This window comes from Scomber scombrus, chromosome 2 (genome assembly GCF_963691925.1).
Source record: "Scomber scombrus chromosome 2, fScoSco1.1, whole genome shotgun sequence".
Lineage (NCBI taxonomy): Eukaryota > Metazoa > Chordata > Actinopteri > Scombriformes > Scombridae > Scomber > Scomber scombrus.
Window position 1 is genome coordinate 31,933,105 of NC_084971.1, and position 27,531 is coordinate 31,960,635.

Below are 27,531 nucleotides of genomic sequence, written 5' to 3' on the forward strand. Positions count from 1 at the left end.
TTACTCACATTTCACATTCATGAAGGTGGATTCAGATGTGCTCTTCCCCAGCCCGTTCTCAGCTCTACAGCAATATTGTCCAGAGTCAGAGGACTGGATGGAGCTGAAGACAAGCTGTCGACCTCCTGAGATGAATTTTGGATCTCTATATGTTCCCTTGTACCAGGTGTAATTAGCAGCTGGATTAGCATCACTGCTACAGGTCAGAGTCACTGAACTGCCCTCCTTAATTTCACCAGAGGGACTCACTGACACAGAGGAAGATTTTGGTGCATCTGTAAAAGAAAAATCACGTTTAACATTTAATCTCCCGATGAAGTTAAGTTTTTGCAGTGAAACATATTAAAATTGTTTATATTATAACAAACACATTATACTACATTAAACTACATTTCCTGTTGTCTTGTATGAGTTTAAAATATTCAAGTGACACAGTAAACACATTGAATGAGAGAGAGGGAGCAATAATCCTCATCTACTTTCCTTAATAACTGCTGCTGCTGCTGCTGCTGCTATGTGTGTGTGGGTGTGTGTGTGTGTGTGTGTGTGTGTGTGTGTGTGTGTGTGTGTGTGTGTGTGTGTGTGTGTGTGTGTGTGTGTGTGTGTGTGAGTGTGTGTGTTGTAATCACATTAACATTTGTCAAAGACTCAATTATTGACCAAGAGTAGGACTATGGTAAAGTGGATGGAATAAAGATGTATGAAATGTATTTCAAAGACTGGACTGGGTGTGATTAACTATTGATGGAAGAGGTGGGTTGTATTGTATTGATACTGACAACAGTAGAGCTCAATGAGAAAAACATGGAGCCAATAACAAGTGAGGCAGTGGGGTCACTCATACTAGAAATACATGAAGTCATTGTACAGTACTTTAGATAAAAGACTCCACAAGATGCTGTTATGTTAGTGTGAAGAAAACTCACACACTGATGGAGAGGGGAAATCATATCCTGTAACAGCACAGGAATAGCTGTCTGCATGATTGAAGTTGGATGAATGACAAAAAGATGTTTCTCCACTAATTTTCTGTCCATTCTTGTACCAGATGTAGGAAGTATGATCAGGTAGACGACAGCTGCTATGACATTTCAGCTGTGTCTGTGCATAGTATCTTGATTGGATCACCTGAACCTGGAAATCTGCATATGTGAAGAAAGAACAGAAATGTAATTTATGTTCATACACGCATGACAGTTCTGTGACAATTTAAAATAATTAACCATACATTAAGTCTTCCAATGAAAATGTTACCTGCGACAGTCAAAGTGACTCCAGGTGAAGCAGTATATCTCCCTCCTGGTTGGTTTGTTGTGAACCTGAACTTGTACTCAGCTGAGTCTCTCTCTCTCAGGTCTGTGATTCTCAGAGTGCAGTCGTTCTTATCAAAGTGATACTGCACACGACCTGCGTACTCTGAGTCTGTTCTCAGATCCACAGGTTCATAATTACTCAATTTAGCAAACCAGAATGTGTCATCAACTGCAGTATCAACATTATTTATCTTGGATGGGTATCTGTAGGTGCAGTTTATGACCACTGTTGATCCTTTTAAGGCACAGATCTTAGTGGAAGTGTAAGTCACTCCCCAGTCATTCTGACCCTGTACCACTGTAACACAGAGCACATCAGAAACCACAATCAGATTTATAACAAGTTAAGTATCAGTGAATAAGACAAAGTGGATCATGGCACCAATATGCAGAGGTGGCAAAGTACTCAGATTCTGTACTTAAGTAGAAGTATAGATACTTATGTAGAAAAAGACTCATTCAACTTGATTACTCAAGTAAAAGTAAGAAAGTACAGGCTTTGAAATGTACTTAAGTACAAAAGTAAAAATGAATTTTTACCGTCAATAATACACAATACCTCTCCCGATAACTCGACAAAACTAAAAATCTTCTCGGCACACAAAATAGGATAGTTTTCCTCTTTAGTTAACCTGCACAGTTAAGCTGCACCCTAGGATCGCCACTGCTGAGAAATATTTGGGACACTATAAACTTCACAGAGGTATAACAGGTGATGCAGTTACATGAAAATGCATTTTTATTTTGTTTTGTTTATCCATTATCCAGATATTTTGTGCTTATTCTGCTTTATCTCATCATGTGTAATATGCATTGACTGTATATAAAATGGACGTAACATCCGTGACGTCACCCATTGGTTTGTGGACTGCTGCTTGGAAGCGAATAGTTTCGGATCTGGGCAGCGCCATCTTGAAAATTTTCGGTGCATGCCGGGTAAAAAAACCCAACTACTTATATGGGCATCAGGAGGAGCAAGAGGCGCCCTCCTGAACCTGTGAACCAATCAACCTGTCAATCACAATGTAGCCACTCCCTAATGCATACCCTGCTTTATCGTCAAATATAAAATCAGGGAGGCCAGACTTTCACAAATGAACATCATACTGCATTGAAGAAGGCTTTAAACTAGCGATTGAGACCATAAACACATTTTGAAAACGTTTACTGAGGTTATAAATCAAGTGAGAAGTTGGTGAATTCTCCATTGACTTGTATAGAGACGGAAGTCCTTTTGACATCAAAACGGTCGCCCCCTGGTGGCCTTTTGATAGAATGCAGTTTTAAGTTACTTCCGCATTGGCATCGTTTCAGAGGACCGGAACTCCCCGCCTGGTAATATGGCAGTTTGTATGACAATTTTACGACGGTATACGTCATGAGTCGGCACGTAGGTGTGCAATAGTTGTTCAGTTTAGTTTTTTTGTTTTCAGCACCGGGAAAATAAAGTTACCAAAACGGAAGATGTAGTCTTGTCCTTTTAAGAGTGCAACACGTGTTAATGTTTTTTCTTCTTCGCGTTAGTCGCTCCTTACTGGCTCACTCACCGTCACAGACTGCCTTTATAATCAACTTCTGTAAACTCTGCACTGACTGCACACATTGTTGGACTTTCATTCTAGTAGCGGATTTCGATGTAGTCAGCCGTCCTTCTTGTCTTACCGGGGGACACGGAGCAGTGCACACACACCAAAAGAAAAAAAAGATGGGTTTTCTATCGCTTACTTACACGTCATGTCTTCACCGTGGTTGAAAGTAACGAACCACATATATTTGACAATATAAGGAGTAGAAAGTACAAATATTTGTGTTCAAATGTAGGGATTAAATGTAAAAAGTCATCAGAAAAATAAATACTCAAGTAAAGTACAGATACCTGGAAAATCTACTTAAGTACAGTAACGAAGTAGCTTACAAATACTTTGTTACTTCCCACCTCTGCCAATATGATTTTATCCTCAGTCATTGTCATTCAAAGCTCCTCATTGTGCATCAATCTAAGAACTGAACTAAAATAAAGTATTGTATCAGTTAATCATTATATTTTATCAGTTGTTACTGCTCAGTGTTTCGGCTTCAGTCCATTCATTCTGCAAGTTTTTATTGTGGTTTTCCTTGTTTGTTGTAGATCTGAAAAAGCTCAAGCTGAACACCTGATGTTTGTCTCTTACTGTATGTATCTTATATTCACTGTTCACGTCCTTTTCCCTCATGTTTATTTTCAACACTTTATATTTCCTGTTTTGAATAACGCCTTGGTGAACACAGGAATAATAAAACTGTCTTTGGATTTATTGTACAAGAAACTGTTTTAGATGCTGTTTACAGTTAATCTCTCTGCACTGAGAAAGAACATGGTACAGTCTGAAGGTGCAGTGAAGGAAAAATAATATATTGAAGCTGTGGATATTAATGGTTTTACTGAACAAGAAGAAACTGCATCATTAAAGAGTGCTTATAGTTTAGTTTCCTCTCTGTTAGTTCTTTGGTCAAGTTGCTGAACACTGAAGTGTGAAAACCACAAAGAAATGCACATCACGAGGTGTGGGAAACTACTGCGAGCGACTACAATAAAGGTGTCAATACGTTTTCACAGGAGGGGAAACTGTTATAGTTGTAACAGCTATAACAGTCCAGCTCTACAGTACAGAGTGCAGAAATTAACAAACAGATTAAAACATCAGAACATGATGAAATTCTGAGTGCATTGCTGTGCAATCATAGAATTATGAATATATGCATATGCATGTGAAAATATATTATTCTTACAATCTATGGAGGGAGGCTGGACAAACCTCATCAGCCAGGCCCCACCCCCACCACTCATGACGCAGACACATCTAAACATCTATCTTAATATGATAATATTACAGTTTACAACAGTGAATACTGATAATATTATTTGGCGCTTTGCCTTCATTCAACAGCTAAAGTTTACACATGTAGACAGAAGTGAATATTTTATGTTATAAAGCATTGTTAAAAGTTATTCATCATGACTGCATCACACATACATTTAACCCAGAGTAGTGCTGCTCTGGGATATTTTTTAATTACTCTGTAAAAAAAAATCACTTAATACTACTTTTGAATAAGTGTGCTAAATGTCCTACAATGTAAATGTAAATATACAGTACCTGACACAGAGAGAAGGAACACAACAAATCCACTTGATGCTGCTGTTAAACTCATAGCTGCTCCTCTCACCTCTCTGTGAAGCTTCAGAGACAATAAAATACATCAAATAATGTACACAACATCTAATAGTCATATCAGTAAACGGATCTACTTACAGCAGAGAAGGATGTTGTCTGTTGAGATGCTCATCTTCTGTGATCTGTGAGCAGAAGTGAGGGTAATCAGGATGTTGAAAGATTTAATAGCGTGGGAACAGTTCAGCGTTTAAAGAAATACGTGACATATGTGACATATGTGTGATATTTGGTTTGATGCATCACCTCACACTTCTAGTGCATGTTGAGACACTGAATACACCACCATGAGTTCAAAGAGATGTAGTGCATCAGTACGGGAAGTAAGAAGTCACATGCTGAGCACAGTGTTAATTATCAAGAAACAAATATAAAGTGAATTACATCAGGAAAATGATAGAGATATATTTGTAAATCAGATCATAAAAAGGTTTTACATTCATTCACAATCATTCTGACTGTAACAGAGAGAAATCAGAAATCAGTTCTTCTGCTGTGTAAAGATGCAACGATGCTCTCTACAGTTCATCTTATTGACCTGTGAACCATGACGCAGTTTAAATTAACAGGAAAAAAGGCTGAATATTGAGGGCACAGAGTAAAAATATTGTGTACTGAAATATTCTTCTTTTCTTTTCTTTTTTTTTGAAAAACACCTCCCAATTATGATTTGACAGCTAGACACCATAGGAGTTTAGTGAGAAAATATGTTTCTTAAAAAATATTTCCCTGGTTCTATCAGGTCGATTGTGAAGTGATATGTCTTTTATGTAAACAGGGGGAAACATTAAAAACAACATACCTACCTTTGGAAATAAACACCAAAAATCTCACAATTTAGGAGAAAAGTGAGAATATGTTTTGTTTTTTCTTGATCAGGTGAACTGAGCCTTTAAAGCAGACAGTGGAGGGAGACCTCAGTGACGAAGCCTGAATATGCAACACTGAAGCTTCACCACTAGAGGGCAGTGAAACATCAGAGATACTGAGTTCTTAAATGAAAGCTGAAACTTTCTGCACACTGTCGCCCTCTGCAGCAGTGAGAAGGAACTGAAATCATGTTTCCAACTACAGAGATGTTGTGGAAACTGGCTGCCTATTGTATATCAGCCACTGTAACACCTGGATAATGTGACATTCAGCAAAGTGTGATAGAACTGAGATTCTTTAAGGCTGAACTTACACACTATTTGGAGGAAACTTATCACGGCTGCTTGTATCCGTGTATTCGTAAATTTTTTCGGTTAGCAAACCAAACCTTGTGACCATAGGTGAGGGTTTGAACGTAGACTGGTAAACTGAGAGCTTCACCTTCAGGATGACCAAAAATGAGAAAATTGGTATTTTGAGTCCTTCAGTGTGCAATTCGTATGGATCTACAAGATATTGTCTTGTGTTTTGACCCTTTCAAACATGTCAAGTAGAGTTCTGTTTACATGCTTTGTTGACATCCTACCACTCACAGACTATAGATCATCCTGAGAGTGGGCCTGTAGGATTTACTTCATGCAGGAGTCTCTGTCCTCTCCACCCTTCAAGAAAGAAAAGTGCCCAAAAAAGAAAGAACTGTACAAAATGCTGGAATAGATTTGCTATCAGTAAAACACAACTTGTTACCACCATCTAGTGGCAGACCTATCAAACTACAACTGGGTTAGAAATTAGATGTTTTCCAGTGTCTTATTTATTCATGTATTTATTTATTTATCTATTTAATTATTTTAATTTTAGGCTCTATATTGGTTTTATATATCTATATTTACTTTTCACTTTGCACCACCTGTTTGATACCTCATTCAGGATTCCTGAGATAAGCCAAAGGCTGCAATTTGTTTCAAAGTTTTGTATGTTTCACCTGACCACAAATTAACAGATATTAAATTGACAAGGGTCCAGACCTCAATCTAGTGCGGACTGTGTCTAGTGAAGTGCTGGCATACTGCCCCTCACAGACCTAACAGATGATTGCAAGTTTGGGATAAATTTGAGGGTATGGATTAGAGTCATCTGGGTTACATGGTGTGACCAAAATGCCATTGTCATAAGGATTAGCTCATGAATCAAATCCAAAAAGATGGATAATGTATATATTGTCATTTCCCCTGATTAAGATATTCGTCTTCTGTGTAGCATGTATGCAATAAAGTGTTTGTTGTATTATACAAGTGCCTACATCATCCACAAAGCAACTATTACACTTCATTTGGAGATTTTGGTCTGTTATGTTAATGCAATGCTGGACTCAAACAGAGATGAGGAGTGGACTACAGAGGTCTGGTAATCAACTTCTTTCGTTTTATTTTTTATTTTTTAATTAAATGAAATGAGAAATAGAACAACACCCATATCTCACAGTGTGACGGCAAAATTAATCCAAAACTATCTGCAGGAACTAAGTGACAAAATATGTTTGTTTGTTGTTATTCAGGTGAACTGAGCCTTTAAAGCAGACAGTGGAGGGAGACCTCAGTGATGAAGCTTGAATCTGCAACACTGAAGCTTTACCACTAGAGGGCAGTGAAACATCAGAGATACTGAATCACAACCCTGAGACAACATTTTACCATCCATCACTGACTGGTTAGACACATTTACATTGACTTTCAGTACTTTTCACTTTTGATGATTGAGTTGCATTTTATTTTTACTCTTTATATTAAATTGTTTAAGAATTACATATAGTGGTTCAGTTTCAGAAGCATTGATTGTTCACATTGGTGACCTTGTTGTACAGTAGTTGAACAAACTCTCACAGTCGAGGTGTCTAAGTATGAAAATGATTCAGTCAGTGATGTACAGCTGTCACTAACAAATATGGACTGTTATACTGAAAAGGCTTCATACTTCCATATTCTGCTTCTCTGAGTGACCCCAAAGAGTTTAAATGCACTGACAATAAATTAGCTGATATGACAATTAAGGTCTTCTTCAATACAGACTGCGTCTTTGCATCTTTATTTTAAGGGGTTACAGTTGCATCTTAATCTGTTTACACTTTAAGTTAAATTCATAAAGCATTAGTGAAAAAGCTTCACACGCAGTAAACTGTCACATATTCTGCTTCACTGAGTGACCCCAAAGAGTTGAAAATCACTGAAAAAAAGATAAAAAGCTAACACAACAATTAATGTCTTCTTCAATACAAACTGTGTCTCTGCATCTTCATTCTAACATTTTACATTTTTCATACTTAAATATATTGAGAATGTGAGGAAAAAAGTCAGCAAAAAAGGGTTAGGGTTAGATTTAACTTTTATTAGTCTTCATAGCTGGTAAATACATTCAGATCCTGAAAATAATACAGAAAAACTCTATCTATCTAAAGCTGAAACTTTCTGCACACTGTCGCCCTCTGCAGCAGTGAGAGGGAACTGAAATCATGTTTCCAACTACAGAGATGTTGTGGAAGCTGGCTGCTTATTGTATATCAGCCAATGCAATACCTGGATAATTTTACATTCAGCAAAGTGTGATAGAACTGAGATTACGTGTGAAAATATACAGTAAACTGCACAAGAAACCAATCGGGATTCCTCAAAATGATTAATTACAGTATGTACACTAACAGTTTGCATTGCAGCTGTAATCCTAAATATTTGAAAATTATAAATCAAGTGAGTCACACACACCACCTGATATTCAACTAATGTAAACAATCAATCATGTCTGACACCTCGCCATGATTCAGTTCAAGCTGCCATCAGCACATTCTTCTCTGCAGATTTTACTCCAGGTCTTCCTGCTCCTCTGTGTCTTCTGTCTGTGCCGCAAGCTGAGAGTCCAGCTGATTGGGACAGATTAAATAATGAGACTTAATGAGCCTCATTCATGTTATTTGCATACTGTTAGAATTTGTAAAAATATTTAATAATTATGCTTCAGACTAATTATTCCAATCAAAAGGATGTCCTTTACTATTTCATTTGACAATATAAATGTGTTTCCTTGCATTCATGAGCCAAGTGATCATAACTGTATTTTAGGGTAAGTTCTGTCAATAAGGTTTCTCTCTCTCACCTCTATAGTCTCTACAGGTTCATTCAGTTTAGTGGTGGAGCCCAGAGTTTTCTTCTTCCTGGATTGAATCCAACAAAATCAAGAAATATTTAACTAACACAAATTCATGGTTTAAAAGCTATGCAAGTGTTTAATGAGAAAAAAGAGAACAAGTGTTTTACCTCATCCACAGAATCAATAGAAGCAGAAGAATCAGTATCAGGACTGCCAGAATCAACCTGATGATGTTGATTATAAACACTGATTTCCCTAAAAAATGAGAACAGAAAGAAGATAAACGTCTCCAATCAGTGCTGACCTCTTGTGCTCTATACAGGTGTGTGTGTGTGTGTGTGTGTGTGTGTGTGTGTGTGTGTGTGTGTGTGTGTGTGTGTGTGTGTGTGTGTGTGTGTGTGTGTGTGTGTGTGTGTATGTGTAAAACTTACCTTTCACAGCAATCAGATGTAAGGTGGAGTTATGACGTCCTCTTCTGTTCTGGGCTTCACAGTAATAATTCCCACTGTGTTCAGGTCTGAAGTCAGTGATGTTGAATATCTGTCCTGATGCTTTTGGTGAGTCTTCATTCTCCTTGTACCAGGTGTAATTAGCTGTTGGGTTAGCATCACTGCTACAGGTCAGATTCACTGAACTGCCCTCAATGATTTCAGCAGAGGGACTCACTGACACAGAGGGAAGCTTTGGGGCATCTGGAGGAATTACATCAATATGAATTAACAATAAAATGAGGAAGGGTTGCATTAGTAAGAAAGCAGAAAAAATCAGACAAATCTCTCCCAGTTTTCTTTTAACAAGACTGATAATCTGTTGAACTCACATTTCACATCAATAATGTATTTAGATGTATTCTTCCCCAGCTGGTTCTCAGCTGTACAGTAATACTCTCCAGAGTCAGAGGACTGGATGGAGCTGAAGACAAGCTGTGGTTCTTTACTGAGAGGTTGAAGGTCTGGATTTACATTCTCCTTGTACCAGGTGTAATTAGCTGCTGGGTTAGCATCACTGCTACAGGTCAGATTCACTGAACTGTCCTCCACTATCTCAGCAGAGGGAGTCACTGACACAGAGGGAAGCTTTGGAGCATCTAAAGGAGATTAATTGACTGATTATTTCACATTTTGTATAAAAAGTTAACGGTTATCTGTGGCAGCATCTGAAAATGGTTGTTTCATTATTTGGAACCCAGATAGGAAAATATTGTTTCCATTAAAGAAGGTGAAAGTGAATATGTCTGTCTTTTAAACATCTACTGTGACTGCTGGCCGACAAAACAAGCGGATTAAATACCGAATTTCATCGTCCTTGTTTTGATCAAAAAAATCCTCTTCAGTTTAGCTTGTAACAACTACCATTGTTATAATTTATTATTATCATTAACAGACTGTCTGCTATTAAATTGCACGTTTACATAATTCAAGGAGTATTTACATCAAATTATGGTGCAAAAGAAATGATTTATTGATTTTAGAAAAGGCAGTTTTACTCACATGTGCCTTCCACTATCTCACCAGAGGGACTCGCAGACACAGACAGAAGCCTTGAAGAATCTGGAAGAGATTCATTAATTAATTATTATAAGTTGTATATAAAACATTCAGAATTATGTGTGGCAGAATCTGAAAAAGTGAAAATGAATGAAACTGCCTCTTTAACATCTACTGTAGCTGCTATTGGCAGTATAAGCTGAATAAATGCTGTATTTCCTCTTCTTTTTGCTTTACACAAAAAAATACTTTTCTGCTCTTCTCTTCAGCTAAGATTGCAGCATTCAAATAACGATGTGATTTGTTGTTATTATTAGAACTGTGTTAACCTGCTAATAATCGTATGGTTACAACATTCTGGGGGTATTTACATCAAATTATTTAAAAGATTATTAGCAAAAACTTTTCTGTGGCTAACAAATAATTATTTTTGACATTAAGAAAAGGCAATTTCACTCACACGTCACATCAATAAAGATGTATTCAGATGTCCTCTTTCCCATCCTGCTCTCAGCTGTACAGTAATACTCTCCAGAGTCAGAGGACTGGATGGAGCTGAAGACAAGCTGTGGTTCTTTACTGAGAGGTTGAAGGTCTGGATTTACATTCTTCTTGTACCAGGTGTATTTAGCTGCTGGGTTAGCATCACTGCTACAGGTCAGAGTCACTGAACTGCCCTCAATGATTTCACCAGAAGGACTCACTGACACTGAAGGCATCTTACGTGCATCTGAAGGAGAAAATATTGACATGTTTTAACCTTACAAACCAATCATATTTATGTAGCTGTACAGTGCTGCCATCATAGCCTGACACTTATCACTGTTACTTGCTGATTATGCTCATGATCGTGGAATAAACTCACACAATGAAGGAGAGGAAAACATCTCATGTCCTTTCAAAGCACAGGAATAGCTGTCTGCAGGATGAAAATAACCTAAATAAAAAGGAGATGATAGTTCCATTATTATCTGTCCATTCTTGTACCAGACGTAGGAGGGACGATCATGTAGATGACAACTGCTGTGACATTTCAGCCCACAGGTACGAGCTTTACAGGCTGTTGTTCCGATCACCTGCACCTGGAGATCTGGATATGTGAATAAAGAATAAAAATGCAAATAAAATATAAACACGAACATTCACAATGGTGTTTCAAAGATATTTAAAGTCTGGAATTGAATAAGTCTTCTAATGAAAATGTTACCTGTGACAGTCAAAGTGACTCCAGCTGAACCCATATATCTCCCTCCTGGTTGGTTTGTTGTGAACCTGAACTTGTACTCAGCTGAGTCTCTCTCTCTCAGGTCTGTGATTCTCAGAGTGCAGTCGTTCTTATCACAGTGATACTGCACACGACCTGCGTACTCTGAGTCTGTTCTCAGATCCACAGGTTCATTATTACTCCATTTAGTAAACCAGAGTGTTTCATCAACTGCAGTATCAACATTATTTACTCTGGATGGGTAACTGTAGGTGCAGTTTATGTCCACTGTTGATCCTTTTAAGGCACAGATCTGAGTAGAAGTGTAAGTCACTCCCCAGTCATTCTGACCCTGTACCACTGTAACACAGAGCACATCAGAAACCACAATCAGATTCATAACATCAGTTCATAATGAGTTAATCAGCCACTAAGACAAAATGTATCATAGTGCTAACATGCTTTTAGTGCCAAGGTAAGGTCTGGACTAGTTTCAACATACAATTATCTGCTGTAACGTGTCACTTCTCCAGGACTCCATCATATTCTATCATTTTTTTGTCAGGACAGAATATTTATAATTATATGTTTGTTTTTGTCCATTAATTCTGGATGTTTTGGGTTTTTTTTATTATTGTTTTTCTCTTCTTTAAAGAACTGAAAGAAAAATGCAAAAAAACATATCTAATATTCAGAGGGGAACATTTTTGAGAATCTGTCCATTTAAAATCCATGAAGGAAAGATGATGCCAGCTAGACACCCTCATTTTTATAATACAAAAGGTCAAACAAAACTGGGTATGTGTGGCAGATTCCCAATAGCAACTTCCATGTTGAGGAAAAGTGCTTAGAGAGTTCAATAGTGAAAAATAAAAAAAAATACTTAGATGCTGAAAACTGGAAAAGGGACAGACAGCTTGAATTGCTTTTGGTTAAGTAAATAAATATATTATATTGCCCAATTTATAACACAACATGGAGGTGACAGCAGCGCTGGATCTGTTTTACCATCATTGTTGTGAGAAATATCCACTCAGAGGCTCAAAGTTTAGACATTGATTACACAAATATATTTCTAAATTTATTCTGTCCTATTTAGAAATCTAAAACATGCACAAAAGCTGTAGTATCATGATGATTTATGTTTCCTTACACAAAGAGGGAAGTTTAAATTTCAGTCCATCTTTAATTTTGCAGCTGAAGGTGGTAACAAGACACTATAAAAAACATGCTTTCAATCTTACTGACTGTATGACTGTAAATATGAAGCAGGCAGGACTAAGAGAGCCTGATCAGCAAAACATTACACTGGTTAATGAAGCCTGAAAAAAGTCATTATCAGCTATGTGATACTTTCCTTAAACTTAGACTGTGTTTCACTCACGTTTCACATTAATGGAGGTGTAATCAGATGTCCTCTTCCCCAGCTGGTTCTCAGCTGTACAGTAATAATATTCAGAGTCAGAGGACTGGATGGACTTGAAGACAAGCTGCCGACCTCCTGAGATAAATTTAGGACCTGTACTCTTGTACCAGGTGTATTTAGCTTCCGGGTTAGCATCACTGCTACAGGTCAGAGTCACTGAACTGCCCTCCTCAATTTCACCAGAGGTACTCACTGACACAGAGGAGGATTTTGGTGCATCTGTAGATAGATAGATACAACACGTGATGGCTCTGATTGACTATTGATGGCAGAGGTGGGTCAATATAATAGTTAAAACCTTCAAACAAGACATTTTGTCTGTTAGGCAGGATAAATTATTACTAAACTGTTAAAACTACATATTTTCTGCAGTAATACAGAGCAGGTTGTATTGTATTGATAATGACAACAGTAGACTCATTGAAAAAGACTAGAAATATATGAAGTCATTGTACAGTACTTTAGATAAAAGGCTCCACAAGATGCTGTTATATTAGTGGAAGACTGTGAAGAAAACTCACAAACTGGAAGAGAGGAGAAATCCTCATATCCTGTAACAGCACATGAATAGCTGTCTCCATAATTGAAGTTCGATGAATAAGAATTGGATTTTCCTGTATAAATCTCATGTCCATTCTTGTACCAGCTGTAGGAAGCACTATCAGATAGACGACAGCTGCTGCGACACGTCAGCTCTGCCTGGATATAATTTGAGTAGTGTGTTGATTGGATCACCTGCACCTGGAAATCTGTACATGTGAAAAAAGAACAGAAATATAATTTATGTTCACTGTGACATTTCAAAGAAATGAACCATACATTAAGTCTTCTGATGAAGCCTGATGTTACCTGTGACAGTTAAAGTGACTCCTGCTGAACCAGTATATTTCCCTCCTGGTTGGTTTGTCGTGAACATGAACTTGTACTCAGCTGAGTCTCTCTCTCTCAGGTCTGTGATTGTCAGAGTGCAGTCGTTCTTATCACAGTGATACTGCACACGACCTGCGTACTCTGGGTCTGTTCTCAGATCCACATGTTCATTATTACTCAGTTTAGTAAACCAGAATGTTTCCATAACTGTGGTAGAAGTGCCCTTTATTCTGGATGGGTATCTGTAGGTGCAGTTTATGTCCACTTTTGATCCTTTTAAGGCACAGATGTAAGTAGAAGTGTAAGTCACTCCCCAGTCATTCAGACCCTGTACCACTGTAACACAGAGCACATCAGAAACCACAATCACATTTATAACAAGTTAAGAATCAGTGAATAAGACAAAGCAGGTCATGGTACCAATATGATCTTCAGTTGTTGTCTTCATTCAGAGCTCCTCATTGTGGATCAATCTAACTGGGTAAAAATGGGATACAGTATTGGGGGGAAAAGAATGATACAGAAAAGGTCTAATTGTATTTCATGACCTTCATTATTGTATTTCTGAATTATGTCTGGGTGAACACAGGAATAGAAATACATATTTATTCATACATTTTACAAAAAGTTAATCTCTCTGCAGACAGAACATCGTACAGTCTGAAGGTGCAGTGAAGGAACAAGAATGTATTGAAGCTGTGAACATTAATGTGGTTTTACTGAATAGGATGAAAAGAAGACACTTAATCTCTTTGTTGGTTCTTTGGTCAAGTTGTTGCTCAGCAAAGTGTGAAAACCAGCAAGAAATGCAACACTTGATGTTTAAGCCGCTAAAATAAAATAGGTGTCAATAAGTTTTCACATGAAGGGGAAACTGTAGTTGGAACAGCTAAACAGTTGTCCAGTTCTACAGTACAGAGTGCAGAAATTAACAAACAGATTAAAAACATCAGGACAAGACGAATTTCTCTGTGCATTGCTGTACCATCAGAGAACTATGAATATATTCATATGCATGAATAAAAATGTGTGATTTTTACAATCTATGGAGGGAGGCTGGACAAACTATATCAGCCAGGCCCCACCCCCACCACTCATGACGCAGACACAGCTGAACATCTTAATATAATATTATAAGTGTTCAGCAGTGAATACTGATAATATGTTTTACCATTTTTAAAAGTTATTCATCATATTGCATCAAACATACATCAAACCTAAATTTCCTACAATATAAATGTAGATATACAGTACCTGACACAGAGAGAAGGAAGACAACAAATCCACTCGCTGCTGCTGTTAAACTCATAGCTGCTCCTCTCATCTCTCTGTGTAGCTTCAGAGACAATAAAATACATCAAATAATGTAAACAACATGTAATAGTCATATCAGTAAACTGTTCTACTTACAACAGAGTAGGACGTTGTCTGTTCAGATGCTCGTCCTCTGTGATCTGTTTGCAGATGTCAGATATCAGGCTTAAATTAAATGAGTACATTTCCTTCCTCTTTCTTATTATTATGAATATGCATGAGGGGCCAAGTGACAGTATAGGCGTATGTGACAACCAAGTGTTCCTGTTTTGTAGAAACTTAATGTGATCTTTGTTATAGAGAATAAGAGACCAGTGTTTGGGCCTTTTAGCAATTCAAAGAGAGATAATGACCCTCTTCTTAAAACATCTTCATGTCTTTAAGTGTGTGTGCAATTCAGTGTGTAAATAAAACACGTGACATATGTGTGACATTTGGTTTGATGCATCTTTTCACACTTCTGGTGCATGTTGAGACACTGAATACACCACCATGAGTTCAAAGAGATGAAGTGCATCAGTATGGGAAGTAAGAAGTCACATGCTGAGCACAGTGTTTATTGTATGTATTAAGAAACAAATATAAATTAAGTACATGAAAAATGATACAGAGATCTATGTGTAAATCAGATAACAAAATGTTTTACATCTACATTTGTTAACTCACTCATTCACAATCACTCTGACTGTAAAACAGAGCACATCAGACATCGGTTCTTCTGCTGTGTAAAGATGCACCGATGCTCTCTACAGTTCATCTGTTTGACCTGTGAACCATGATACAGTTTAAATGAACAGGGAAAAAAAGCTGATTATTGAGGCCACAGATAAAAAAAATATTTTCATGGTTCTATCAGGTAGATTATGTACTGAGATGTTCTTTAAATAGGGGGAAACATTAAACATGATGTACCTACCTTTTGAAATAAACACCTAAATCTAACAATTAAGGAGGTAAGTGAGAAAATGTGTTTTTTTCTTATTCAGGTGAACTGAGCCTTTAAAGCAGACAGTGGAGGGAGACCTCAGTGATGAAACCTCAATCTGCAACACTGAAGCTTCACCACTAGAGGGCAGTGCAACATCAGAGATAATGAATTTTTGAATGAAAGCTCAAACTTTCTGCTCACTGTCGCCCTCTGCAGCAGTGAGAAGGAACTGAAATCATGTTTCCAACTACAGAGATGTTGTGGAGGCTGGCTGCTTATTGTATATCAGCCACTGCAATACCTGGATAATGTGACATTCAGGAAAGTGTGCTGGAATTGAGATAATGTTTGAAATGTGAAAATATACAGTAAACTCAGGATTCCTCAAAAGTGATTAATTACAGTATGTACAAATTTAAAATAACAGTTTGCATTGCAGCTCTAATCCTAAATATCTTTAATAAACTAAACATACGCCTGCATTAGTTCAGACAGAACACTCAGTAAATTATAAATCAATCAAGTAATCTATTTTATTTACATTATCTAATTATAGGATTTTGGTAACCGGGGGTTACATTTGCATCTTAACCTGTTTACACTTTAAGTTAATAAAGCATTAGCGAAAAGGCTTCACACTCAGTAAACTGCCTCACATGCTGCTTCCCTGAGTGACCCCAAAGAGTTTGAATGCACTGAAAAGAGAATAAACAGCTGAAATGACAGTTAAGGTCTTATTCAATGCAAATTTTGTCTATTTTAGCAACATCCCAAATCATAATAAACTATTAAACTGAAAGCAAACCACAGAGATATGTGAGAACATGAAGTGACGAAAACATAGTGAAAGCAGCTTAAAGGCTCACCACTGAGGATAATTCATAGCATGGAGATGTCAGACTGAAGTACCAAAATAAAAAGGTTCGATGTGAATAATAATAAAGGGACTCTGAGTTAGAAGCATGTGTCGTTAGTAAATCTATGTGTTACTAAGCAGCTGTGGATTGAAAACCGTCTGTCACATGAGCTGAAGGTTCTGACTTAATATAATCTTTGTTCAAGAGAATAAGTACAGTGTTCTGGCTTGTTAGTAATTTAATGAGGGTAGAGAAAAAATGAGCCATTTATTTTATCTTTCTCTTTTTAAATGTGGACGTAGTTCAGTGTCTAAAGAATAAAATAAAAGGTGATGACAATTGGTTTCATGCATCTTGAGACACTGAACACACCACCATGAGTTCAAAGAAATGCACTGCAACAGTATGGGAATTAAGAAGTCACATGCTGAAGCTCAGTACAGAACAGAATTTTTAAAGAAATCAGTGATACAATAATCTATGTGTAAAATGTATTACGTCTGTATTTTGACGTCATTCACAATCTAACATTCTGATTAACTTCAATCACAGTCACAATAAATGACTCATCTCTACAATTACAATTGAGAACATTTTTATTTAATACAAAACTACAAAAAATAAGGACAAATGTTGGTAGTGAAATTGTGATATAGAATAATAATGGACTGTAATAATATGTACAAAGAATGCAGAAAAATAGACAATTGTAATGTTACAGTGAGACAGTAGAAATTGTTCATGAGATAAATGTTATAATACTGACAAAAATATTTGACTGACAATATAACTGGTTGTGATAATGAAACTGGAAGATATACTGTAAATACATAAAATACATTGGAAATTCTGTCAACAATGAAATATAACTCATTACTGACATCTAGTGGCAGCAGTAGGGAATTACAAGTAGTTCAATAAAAGTTCTAGAATACTCGTGTGTTGTTTTTTAAAAATATCTTCAAAAATACAAGCTTACCACTTGTTAGTGATACTCTAATCCTGATATATGTACAAAGCGGCAAGTTATAATAATCTTCAGTATATTTCTTCTAACCCAATGTTAATAATAACACCTGCATGTATCGACAGCTCCTTCACTAAAAGACACAGGTGAGGTGGTACCACATGTTAGCAGGTTTTACTACCAAGGTTTTGCTGAAGTCCCCAGGATTATCAGCTCGAGCAAAAAGTAGAAAAAAAACAAGTTGGAAACCGAGTGTTCAGAGTGGTCTGAAGCCAGTGCATTTTTCTCACGGGGATTACTTCTATATACGTTTACCTCATTATTTGACACATCAGTCTCTTTTAAAATGAACAGCTGACATTGTGACATTATAAACATGACTGAAAATAAGGAAAAGCATAATAGGTCCCCATTAATTAATATTCCAGCAGTAAGCGAGACAGTGTGTGGAAGTATTTTCTCATTGTTTTCCGAAACAACAACAAACAAACATTGGATTGCTGATGTGTTCATGTTTTCTTGACTGTGCTGTACAGTGCAGCTGGATCTTCCCTAGTTTTCTGACCTCTGGTTCTGGGAGGGAAATTAAAAAATTAATCAGGTGAATCTGAATAATAAAAATGTAACAGCAAATGTAAAAAATAAAAAAATAAAATAAAACAGTTGTTACTGTGTTCCTGTGTGAAGAGCTGCTTACCTCGGGGCATTACCGGCTCTGTTAAACTTGACAGCAGCGTACTCAATAACTTCTTCTCCCTCCGTGTGTCTGTGGAGCTGACCTGATGATGATGAGAGAGGTTTTGCCTGGTTGTTGGTGAAGACCACGCTGGCGTACAGAATGTTATCTTGCTCTGCTGGTTGTGTCTGGAGGGTGATAGAAATTAGGAAAGTATTGGTTTCTGTGAGGAATTATTGTTAAGAAACAACATGAAGAGCTTCACAGTCAGATGAGCTTTCTAGTGTCACTTTAAGATAGTGAGTGTGGAAGTGTGAAACCAGGATAGAATAGTATAACTCTCCCTCCTCACCCTCTCTCTGTCGTCTGGTCTCTCCTCAGCCTCAGATGATTGATTGGAGGCTCTCTTTTTCCTGGTGAGGAGAATTAATTAAACACAGACAACTCAATTTTGAACAATGATTCAGTGAAACAGAACTGCTTACCTCGTCCATAGGAAGACAGAGAGGATTATGATAAGCAGGAGAACAGCAGCTGTTATTACAGCAGTGATTGTTATTCCAGCAGTGATTGGTCTTCCAGCAGTGATTGTTATTCCTGTTCCTGGGGAATTGAGAGCTATAAGAAAACACTGACAGTTAGTCAGGGTATTACAGTATATTTATCTCCAATGTTTTGGATATGTCAATATATATTCAATTGTTCATTTTTAAACTATTTTCAGTTTAAAACATATTTCATATGTTTTATTGTACGTTTCTATTTCATAGTATTTATTATAAGGTTACTTGTGATACTTGAATTCTCTCCTAACTGAATTAAGACTTCCTGACCGATCGCCCCCAGACAGTGAAACTTGGCCCCCACCTCTCTTCCTCCCACACACTCAGCATCGTGTCAGGGCTGTGTGCCCCCTGATCTACTCCCTCTATACCCACGACTCTACCCCCGCCCACCCAGTTTCATATTCTCTTCTTAGTGGTTTCAATTCAGCCAGACTTGATTGTTGCTTGTGATTTGTCTGTCTTGTTTTTACATGTGATTATGTTTTTGATAGTTGTCTCTTTTTCTTTTTTTTACCTGTCTGCAAGTCAAGTTTCCCTTAGAGGACAATAAAAGCAACTGAACTGAACGGAACCTAGTAACATCATAGTTAAATACGCTGATGACACCACAGTGGTCGGGCTGATTACAGGAGGAGATGAGTCCAGCTACGGGAACGAGGTCCTAAATTGTGACAACAACGGTGACTGTGTGGAGAGGACCCACACCTTCAAATATCTTGGCACCCTCATCTCTGCTGATCTCTCTTGGTCTGCAAACACCTCGGCTATCATTAAGAAGGCCACATATTGGGAATCTACGTAGTTACTTAAATAATATAAATCTTAATAAAGTGATTTAATTATTAATAGTCCCGCTGCAAACTTTGCTATAGAGGCTATTCGTGCAGCAGCGTACTTGGATGATGTTACATCTCCGCTCCGCTGGCAGGACTTCACATTTCTGAAAACGTTGGAGCAAAGTTTCAATTAGGCTCTCTCTTGATAAATCGACCACAGGTTCTACAGTAAAAATACTAACTTCTCGCCATCTTAAGCATCTTAAAACTATAATCCATGACAGAACAACAGTATTTTGACAGTGTTTTTCTCCTCTTCCATTGCATCTAATGTGTTTATAAAACGAGTCAATGTCAGAGCCCTACAGCAGAGAAGGATCTGCCAATGAGCGTGCAGGTCCAACACACTGGCCAAAAGTCATTCAGCTGAAAAACACTATTATAAAATAAAAGTCAGTTCTGTAAAACACCATTATGAAATAAACTATGTTAACGTGAAAATAAAGAAGATTAAATTATGATAATATTTCATAATAATTACCATATTTATTCATTTAAAATTTAGGGCATTAAGTGTCTCCAATGCTCTGTTGTTCATTGCTGTGAGCGCACACTAACAACTACAATGAGTGTTATCATCTGGATTATGAATTCAGCAAGTCAAAATAAAAAAGTAAAAACACAGTGTTAGCAACTGCAGTGAACAAACTCTCCTCTCTTCCTGCAGCTTCCTTAGCACAGCATTACTGAGTGAATGATGAACCATAAATGTCAAATATCCCAGTAGAGGGTGCTGTTGTAAAATATATTAAATTCTCACATCTCTTGAAATGTCCTTCATTTGAGACAAGAGTTATACCTATTCTGCCCTCTAGGCAATTATAGTTGTTAACATGGGCTTTTGTTATGTCTTTATCACACTCTGCTGGTTGGGAGTGTAACTGCGCCACTATAATGTTGACTCACACACATGCTAGGGATGACAGCAGGGAAAAGACACTCTCAGTCGATGCTGGCCTTTCTTGCACCCTAGGAAGCATTGTCATTGTAAGTTTATACTGGTTTATGAAGATTTCTTGTAGATAAGAAGGATAATTTGGACAGCTGACGTTGCTTTATTGCTTATTGCTTCATGCTAGTGTTTAATGTAATGCTAAAGTTATTTCCTTTGATCATGATGGCATTTCTCTGAGTAGCAGTGAAAAATATGCTTATTTCTGCCTTTTTAGTGTGTTTATTGTTGAAATACATAATATATTTTCTTTGTGTTTCTAGTCACTCCATGTTCACATCTGCAATGCATAAAGAAAATAAAGGAATTAAAACGAGCATCCTGACTCTTCAGTGAATAAGGAGTTTGGCTAACTTTCGAATTGGGTTGTTACACCTAAGGAGGGCAGTATAATACCTAGAAATACAAAATACATAGAAAAGCAGTCTTTCAGCAGAGACTCCAACTTCTCCAACACCAGCTGGAGATTTAACTCATCCAGTGCGTCCACAGTTTTACTCACATGTGCTACAGGTCAGAGTAACTGAACTGCCCTCCGCTATCTCAGTAGAGGGACTCACAGACACAGAGGGAAGCTTTGGAGCATCTGGAAGAGATAAATTGATTATTACAAGTTGTATATAAAACATTAAGAATTATGTGTAGCAGCATCTGAAAATGGATTTGTCATAGTTAGGATCTCTGACAGTGTTGTAAATCTTGTTTTCAATAAATAATTGAAAATGAATTAAACTGCCTCTCTAACATCTACATTAGCTGCTATTGATTTTTACAACTGGATAAATAATGCATTTCATCCGTTTTTTTGCTTTACACAAAAAAAACGTTTCTGCTCTTCTCTTCAGCTAAGATTGCAGCAGGTGAATATTGAAGTATTTTACTTTTATTGTTAGAACTGTGTTAGTCTGATAATAATAATAATAATAATAATAGATTTTATTTGAAGATGCCTATCTGGGAACTCGAGGACACTGTACAATTAATACAATTAAAACAAAACAGATAAAAGACAGTATAGAACAGACAAAACAGAGTAAAGTGAGGTAGTGGTTCAAATTAAGTTAATTGTATGGTTACAAAATTCTGGCGGTATTTACATCAAATTATGTAAAAGATTGTTAGCAAAACATTTTCTATGGCTAACCTCATTCGAATAATTATTTATTACATTAAGAAAAGGCAGTTTCACTCACATTTCACATCAATAGAGATGTTTTCAGATGTCTTCTTCCCCATCCTGCTCTCAGTTGTACAGTAATACTCTCCAGAGTCAGAGTACTGGATGGAGCTGAAGACAAGCTGTGGTTCTTTACTGAGAGGTTGAAGGTCTGGATTTCCATTCTTCTTCTTCCAGGTGTATTTAGCTGCTGGGTTAGCATCACTGCTACAGATCAGAGTCACTGAACTGCCCTCAATGATTTCACCAGAGGGACTCACTGATACTGAAGGAGTCAGACGTGCATCTGAAGAGGAAAATATCACGTTTAAACCTTACGATCCAATCATAATCATGCAGCTGTACAGTGCTGACATCATAACCTGACACGTATCACTGTTGCTCTGCTGATTATGCTCATGTTTGTTGTATAAACTCACACAGTGAAGGAGAGGAGGACATCTCATGTCCTTTCAAAGCACAGGAATAGCTGTCTGCAGGATAAAAATAGCCTAAATAAAAAGGAGATAATTGTTCCTTTAGTATCTGTCCATTCTTGTACCAGACGTAGGAGGGACTATCATCTAGATGACAACTGCTGTGACACTTTAGCCCACAGGTACGGGCTTTGCAGTCTGTTGCTCCGATCACCTGCACCTGGAGATCTGGATATGTGAATAAAAAATAAAAATGCTGTAAAATATAAACACAAACATTCACAATAGTGTTTCCAAGATATTTAAAATTTGGAATTGAAAAGGTACCCCAATGAAAAAGTTACCTGTGACAGTCAAAGTGACTCCAGGTGAACCAGCATATTTCCCTCCTCGTTGGTTTGTTGTGATCATGAACTTGTACTCAGCTGAGTCTCTCTCTCTCAGGTCTGTGATTCTCAGAGTGCAGTCGTTCTTATCACAGTGATACTGTACACGACCTGTGTACTCTGAGTCTGTTCTCAGATCCACAGGTTCATTATTACTCAATTTAGTGAACCAGATTGTTTCATCAACTGCAGTATCAACATTATTTACTCTGGATGGGTATCTGTAGGTGCAGTTTATGTCCACTGTTGATCCTTTTAAGGCACAGATCTGAGTAGGAGTGTAAGTCACTCCCCAGTCATTCTGACCCTGTACCACTGTAACACAGAGCACATCAGAAACCACAATCAGATTTATAACATCAGTTCATAATGAGTTAATCAGACATTAAGACAGGATGTATCATAGTGCTAACATGCTTTTAGTGCCAAGGTAATCTGGACCAGTTTCAACATACAATTATCTGCTGTAATGTGTCACAGAAGTTACTTATCATGCATAAATCTAAGTACATATAGCACTTCTTCAGGACTTCATCATATTCTATCATTTTATGTTGGGACATTGAAATATTTGTTATTACATGTTTGATGTGGTCCATTCACTCTGGAGGTTTTTATTGTTGTTCTCTTTGACAAAGGACTTTAAGAAAAATGGACGAAGAGCATATTCACATTTTAAGAAGGAAACACATTTGAGAGTCTGTTCATTTAAAATCAATGAAGAAAGATGATGCCAGCTAGACATCCTAATTTCTATAATACAGGAGAACAAACAACACTGGGTGTGTGGCAGCTTCCCAGTAGCAACTTCCATGTCTGTTGAAGTGCAGTTTTGACACTGATTTCACAAATATGTCTTAAATTTCTAAAACAATCTTTACAATAGCCATAGTATCATAATGATTTATGTTTCCTTACACAAAAAGTGAAGTTTAAATTTCAGCACATCTCTAATTTTGTAGCTGAAGATGGGACTAATAAATAATAACAAACATGTTTACAATCTTACTGACTGTATGACTGTAAATGTGAAGCAGGCAGGACTAAGAGAGCCTGATCAGCAAAACATTACACTGGTTAATGAAGCCTGAGAAAAGTTATTATCAGCTATGTGATACTTTTTATCTTAGACTGTGTTTCACTTACGTTTCACATTTATGGAGGTGTAATCAGATGTCTTCTTCCCCAGCTCGTTCTCAGCTATACAGTAATATTCTCCAGAGTCAGAGGACTTGATGGACTTGAAGACAAACTGTCGACCTCCTGAGATAACTTTAGGACCTCGACTCTTGTACCAGGTGTAGTTAGCTTCTGGGTTAGCATCACTGCTACAGGTCAGAGTCACTGAACTACCCTCCTCTATCTCAGCAGAGGTACTCACTGACACAGAGGAGGAGTTTGGTGCATCTGAGGTCATAGGAGAAAATAACATGTTTAACATTTAATCTCCCGATGAATTTAAGTTTTTGCAGTGAAACATTTAAATGGTTTATATTTCATCAAACACATTATAATCCACATTTCCTGTTATGTTGTATGAGACTGTGTGTGTGTGTGTGTGTGTGTGTGTGTGTGTGTGTGTGTGTGTGTGTGTGTGTGTGTGTGTGTGTGTGTGTGTGTGTGTGTGTGTGAGAGTGAGTGAGTGAGTGAGTGAGTGTGTGAGTGCGTGTATGTGACGGGGCGGCTGTGGCTCAGGAGGCAGCGCAGTTACCCGGCTCCTACAGTCCACATTTCAATGTTTCCTTAGGCAAGATACTTAATGTGTATGAATGCTAAGTTTCCTCCAAATGAGCAGGTTGGCACCCTGCGTAGTAGCTCCTGCCATCAGTGTGCGAATAAGACATGTAGTGTTAAAGCGCTTTGAGTGGTCTTAACGACTAGAAAAAGGCTATATAAGTACAGTCCATTTAACATGGCTCTGATTGACTATTACGTCTGTCTCTGCAGTAACACAGCGCAGGATGTATTGTATTGATACTGACAACAGTAGAGCTCAAAGAGAAAAACAAGGTGCCAATAACAAGTGAGGCAGTGGGGTCACTCATACTAGAAATACATGCAGTCATTGTACAGTACTTTAGATAAAAGGCTTCACAAGATGCTGTTATGTTAGTGGAAGACTTTGAAGAAAACTCACAAACTGGAAGAGAGCGGTAATTCTCATATCCTGTAACAGCACAGGAATAGCTGTCTGCATGATTGACATTGGATGAATAAGGAGGAGATATTCCTCTATAACTCTTCTGTCCATTTTTGTACCAGATGAAGGAAGAATGATCAGATAGATGACAACTGCTGTTACACTCCAACCTTTCCCTGGCATTCGAGGAGTGTGTTGATTGGATCACCTGCACCCAGAAATCTGTATGAAGAAAGAACAGAAATATAATTTATGTTATTTACACACATAAACATTCATAGTGACAATTTATAGAAATCAACCATACATCATGTCTTCCAGTGAAAATGTTACCTGTGACAGTCAAAGTGACTCCAGGTGAACCAGTATATCTCCTTCCTGGTTGGTTTGTTGTGAACATGAACTTGTACTCAGCTGAGTCTCTCTCTCTCAGGTCTGTGATTCTCAGAGTGCAGTCGTTCTTATCACAGTGATACTGCACACGACTGGCGTACTCTGAGTCTGTTCTCAGATCCACAGGTTCATTATTACTCAATTTACTAAACCACAGTGTTTTATCAACTGCAGTATCACGGTTATTTACTCTGGATGGGTATCTGTAGGTGCATTTTATGTCCAATGTTGATCCTTTTAAGGCACAGATCTTAGTAGAAGTGTAAGTCACTCCCCAGTCATTCTGACCCTGTACCACTGTAACACAGAGCACATCAGAAACCATAATCAGATTTATAACAAGTTAAGAATCAGTGATTAAGACAAAGTGGATCATGACACCATCTTCAGTTGTTATCATTCAAAGCTCCTCATTGTGCATCAATCTAACTAGAACTGAACTAGAATACAGTATTTTATCAGTTGATTATTTTATGTTATCATTTGTTACTGCTACTGTAAGTGTTGCAGTTTACTCCATTCATTCTGCAAGTTTTTACTTTACAAACATAAAATTACATAACAACACATTTAACAAATTTTCAGGGGTGGAGCTGCAGATCAGTGATACATCAGTGTTTTTTTTCCACCTCATTAAAACTCAGGAAGTAAAAAGATAAATGAAAAAGGGGGAAAAGAATGATACAGAAAAAGTCCAACTATATTTCATGACTTTCATTATGTTACTTCTGAATTACGCCTGGGTGAAGACAGGCAAAGAAAAGTACAAAGATATTTTTACATACTTTGTATTTACAGTACAAAAAACTGTTTTAGATGCTGTTTAATCTCTCTGCACTGAGACAGAACATCAGACAGACTGAAGGCGCAGTAAAGGAACAAGAATGTATTGAAGCTGTGAACATTAATGTGGTTTTACTGAACAGGATGAGAAGAAGAGTCTGTGCTTGTCTAGTTTCCTCTTTGTTTGTTCTTTGGTCAAGTTGCTGCTCAGCTAAGTGTGAAAACCAGCAAGAAATGCAACACTTGACGTGAAAGAAAAAACTGTAAGCTGCTAAAGTAAAATAGGTGTCAATAAGTTTTCACATGCAGGGTAAACAGTTATAGTTGTAACAGCTAAAACAGTTGTTCAGCGCTACAGTTGCAGAGTGCAGAAATTAACAAACAGACTTAAAACATCAGGAGGAGATTAAAGTCTAAGTGCATTTTGTTACAATCATAGAACAAAAGAATAGAAGAAGAAGAATATATGCATGCATGTATAAGATAAATAGACGATTTAACATTATTTTACACACACAGACAGGGTGTGAACACAGGCTGGGGTCCTGGGTCATAACAATATAAAGAGCTGTCACATGATGACCGTTGTGCATGCATGCACCTTAAAACATTAATTTACTTGATGAAGTTACTAGAAATGTCCTGTGTCCCGTGCTAATTGGTTTTTCTGTGTCAGTTTTTTTTTTTAATGCGCGTTGGTTTATTTACAGGCGCTCACGTATCCTGTTCAAACGGATCAATTTGCCTCACAATGCTAAAATGCTAAAATACAAAAAGCCAACACTAAAATAAATATTTTAACTTATCCCAGGCTACATTATATGACTTATTTCAATAAGCACATTGCAGGATAAAAGAGAAAAAACACCTAAGCACACCTTTATTGATGCTGCTCAAATTTGCCTGTGGCACGTAATGATGATGATAACAATAATTGAAATGATAATGATAATAATAGCAATAATAATATTAATAACAATAACAATAACAACAATAATAATAATAATAATGATAATAATAATAATAATAATAATAATAATAATCTCTTTTAGAGATCAAGGTCACACGTCAACTTAAAATAGCATAATTTATTCGTCACAAATCAACCGCCGTGCTAATAATAAAAGGCTATAGATGGGTCCACACATGTTTGTGTAGCCTACTATTTGTGTTTTTGTGTATTTGGCAGTGCTTTGCTATAATCAACCTGTCTGGAGATGGTGAGGCTCTCTTAGGTGAGTAGCTACCGGTGCTCGTACTGTTGGAAAGCTAATGGCACGGAGCAAAGGCCTCCATCCCCACATAATAATGTAGGCCTAATGCCTCCGCCTCGTGCCAAATGAAATACAACAATAACAACAACAACAACAAACAAACAAAACTTTACTGGGTTACTGGCAAGGCTTACGTTGCGCGTGTCATGAACCAAACCAACCGAACAATACACAAGTGCCCCGAAACGCGACAAGTTTACCGAACGTGACGGAGTTTTCTCCACCCTGCAGACAACCATTCACACTCTTATTCGTACCTAATTAGAATTTAGAGTCTCCAATTAACCTGACCTGCATATTTTTGGTCTTTGGGAGGAAGCCGTAGAGAACCCACGCAAGCACG

General features: G+C 37.4%; 1 protein-coding gene and 1 long non-coding RNA gene across 2 annotated transcripts; both read right to left on the bottom strand.

Annotated features, from left to right (window-relative positions):
• LOC133986788 (B-cell receptor CD22-like) lies at positions 1-25,456 on the bottom strand. Its single transcript, XM_062426341.1, has 17 exons — positions 25,072-25,456; positions 24,736-24,960; positions 23,745-24,005; positions 22,557-22,913; positions 22,393-22,440; positions 22,216-22,269; positions 21,813-22,082; positions 12,612-12,872; positions 11,231-11,587; positions 9,357-9,623; positions 8,968-9,228; positions 8,704-8,791; positions 8,543-8,600; positions 5,784-5,836; positions 4,607-4,650; positions 1,255-1,611; positions 1-275 (listed from the first exon to the last, which is right to left on the bottom strand). The coding sequence occupies exons 1-17, from the start codon at positions 25,454-25,456 to the stop codon at positions 1-3; spliced, it is 3,621 nt and encodes a 1,206-aa protein (XP_062282325.1).
• Positions 18,087-18,680, bottom strand: LOC133998106 (uncharacterized). The gene is made up of 3 exons (XR_009927346.1): positions 18,618-18,680; positions 18,287-18,453; positions 18,087-18,162 (listed from the first exon to the last, which is right to left on the bottom strand). It is a non-coding gene; the product is annotated as an uncharacterized LOC133998106 (long non-coding RNA).
• Positions 25,457-27,531: the final 2,075 nt, after the last annotated feature.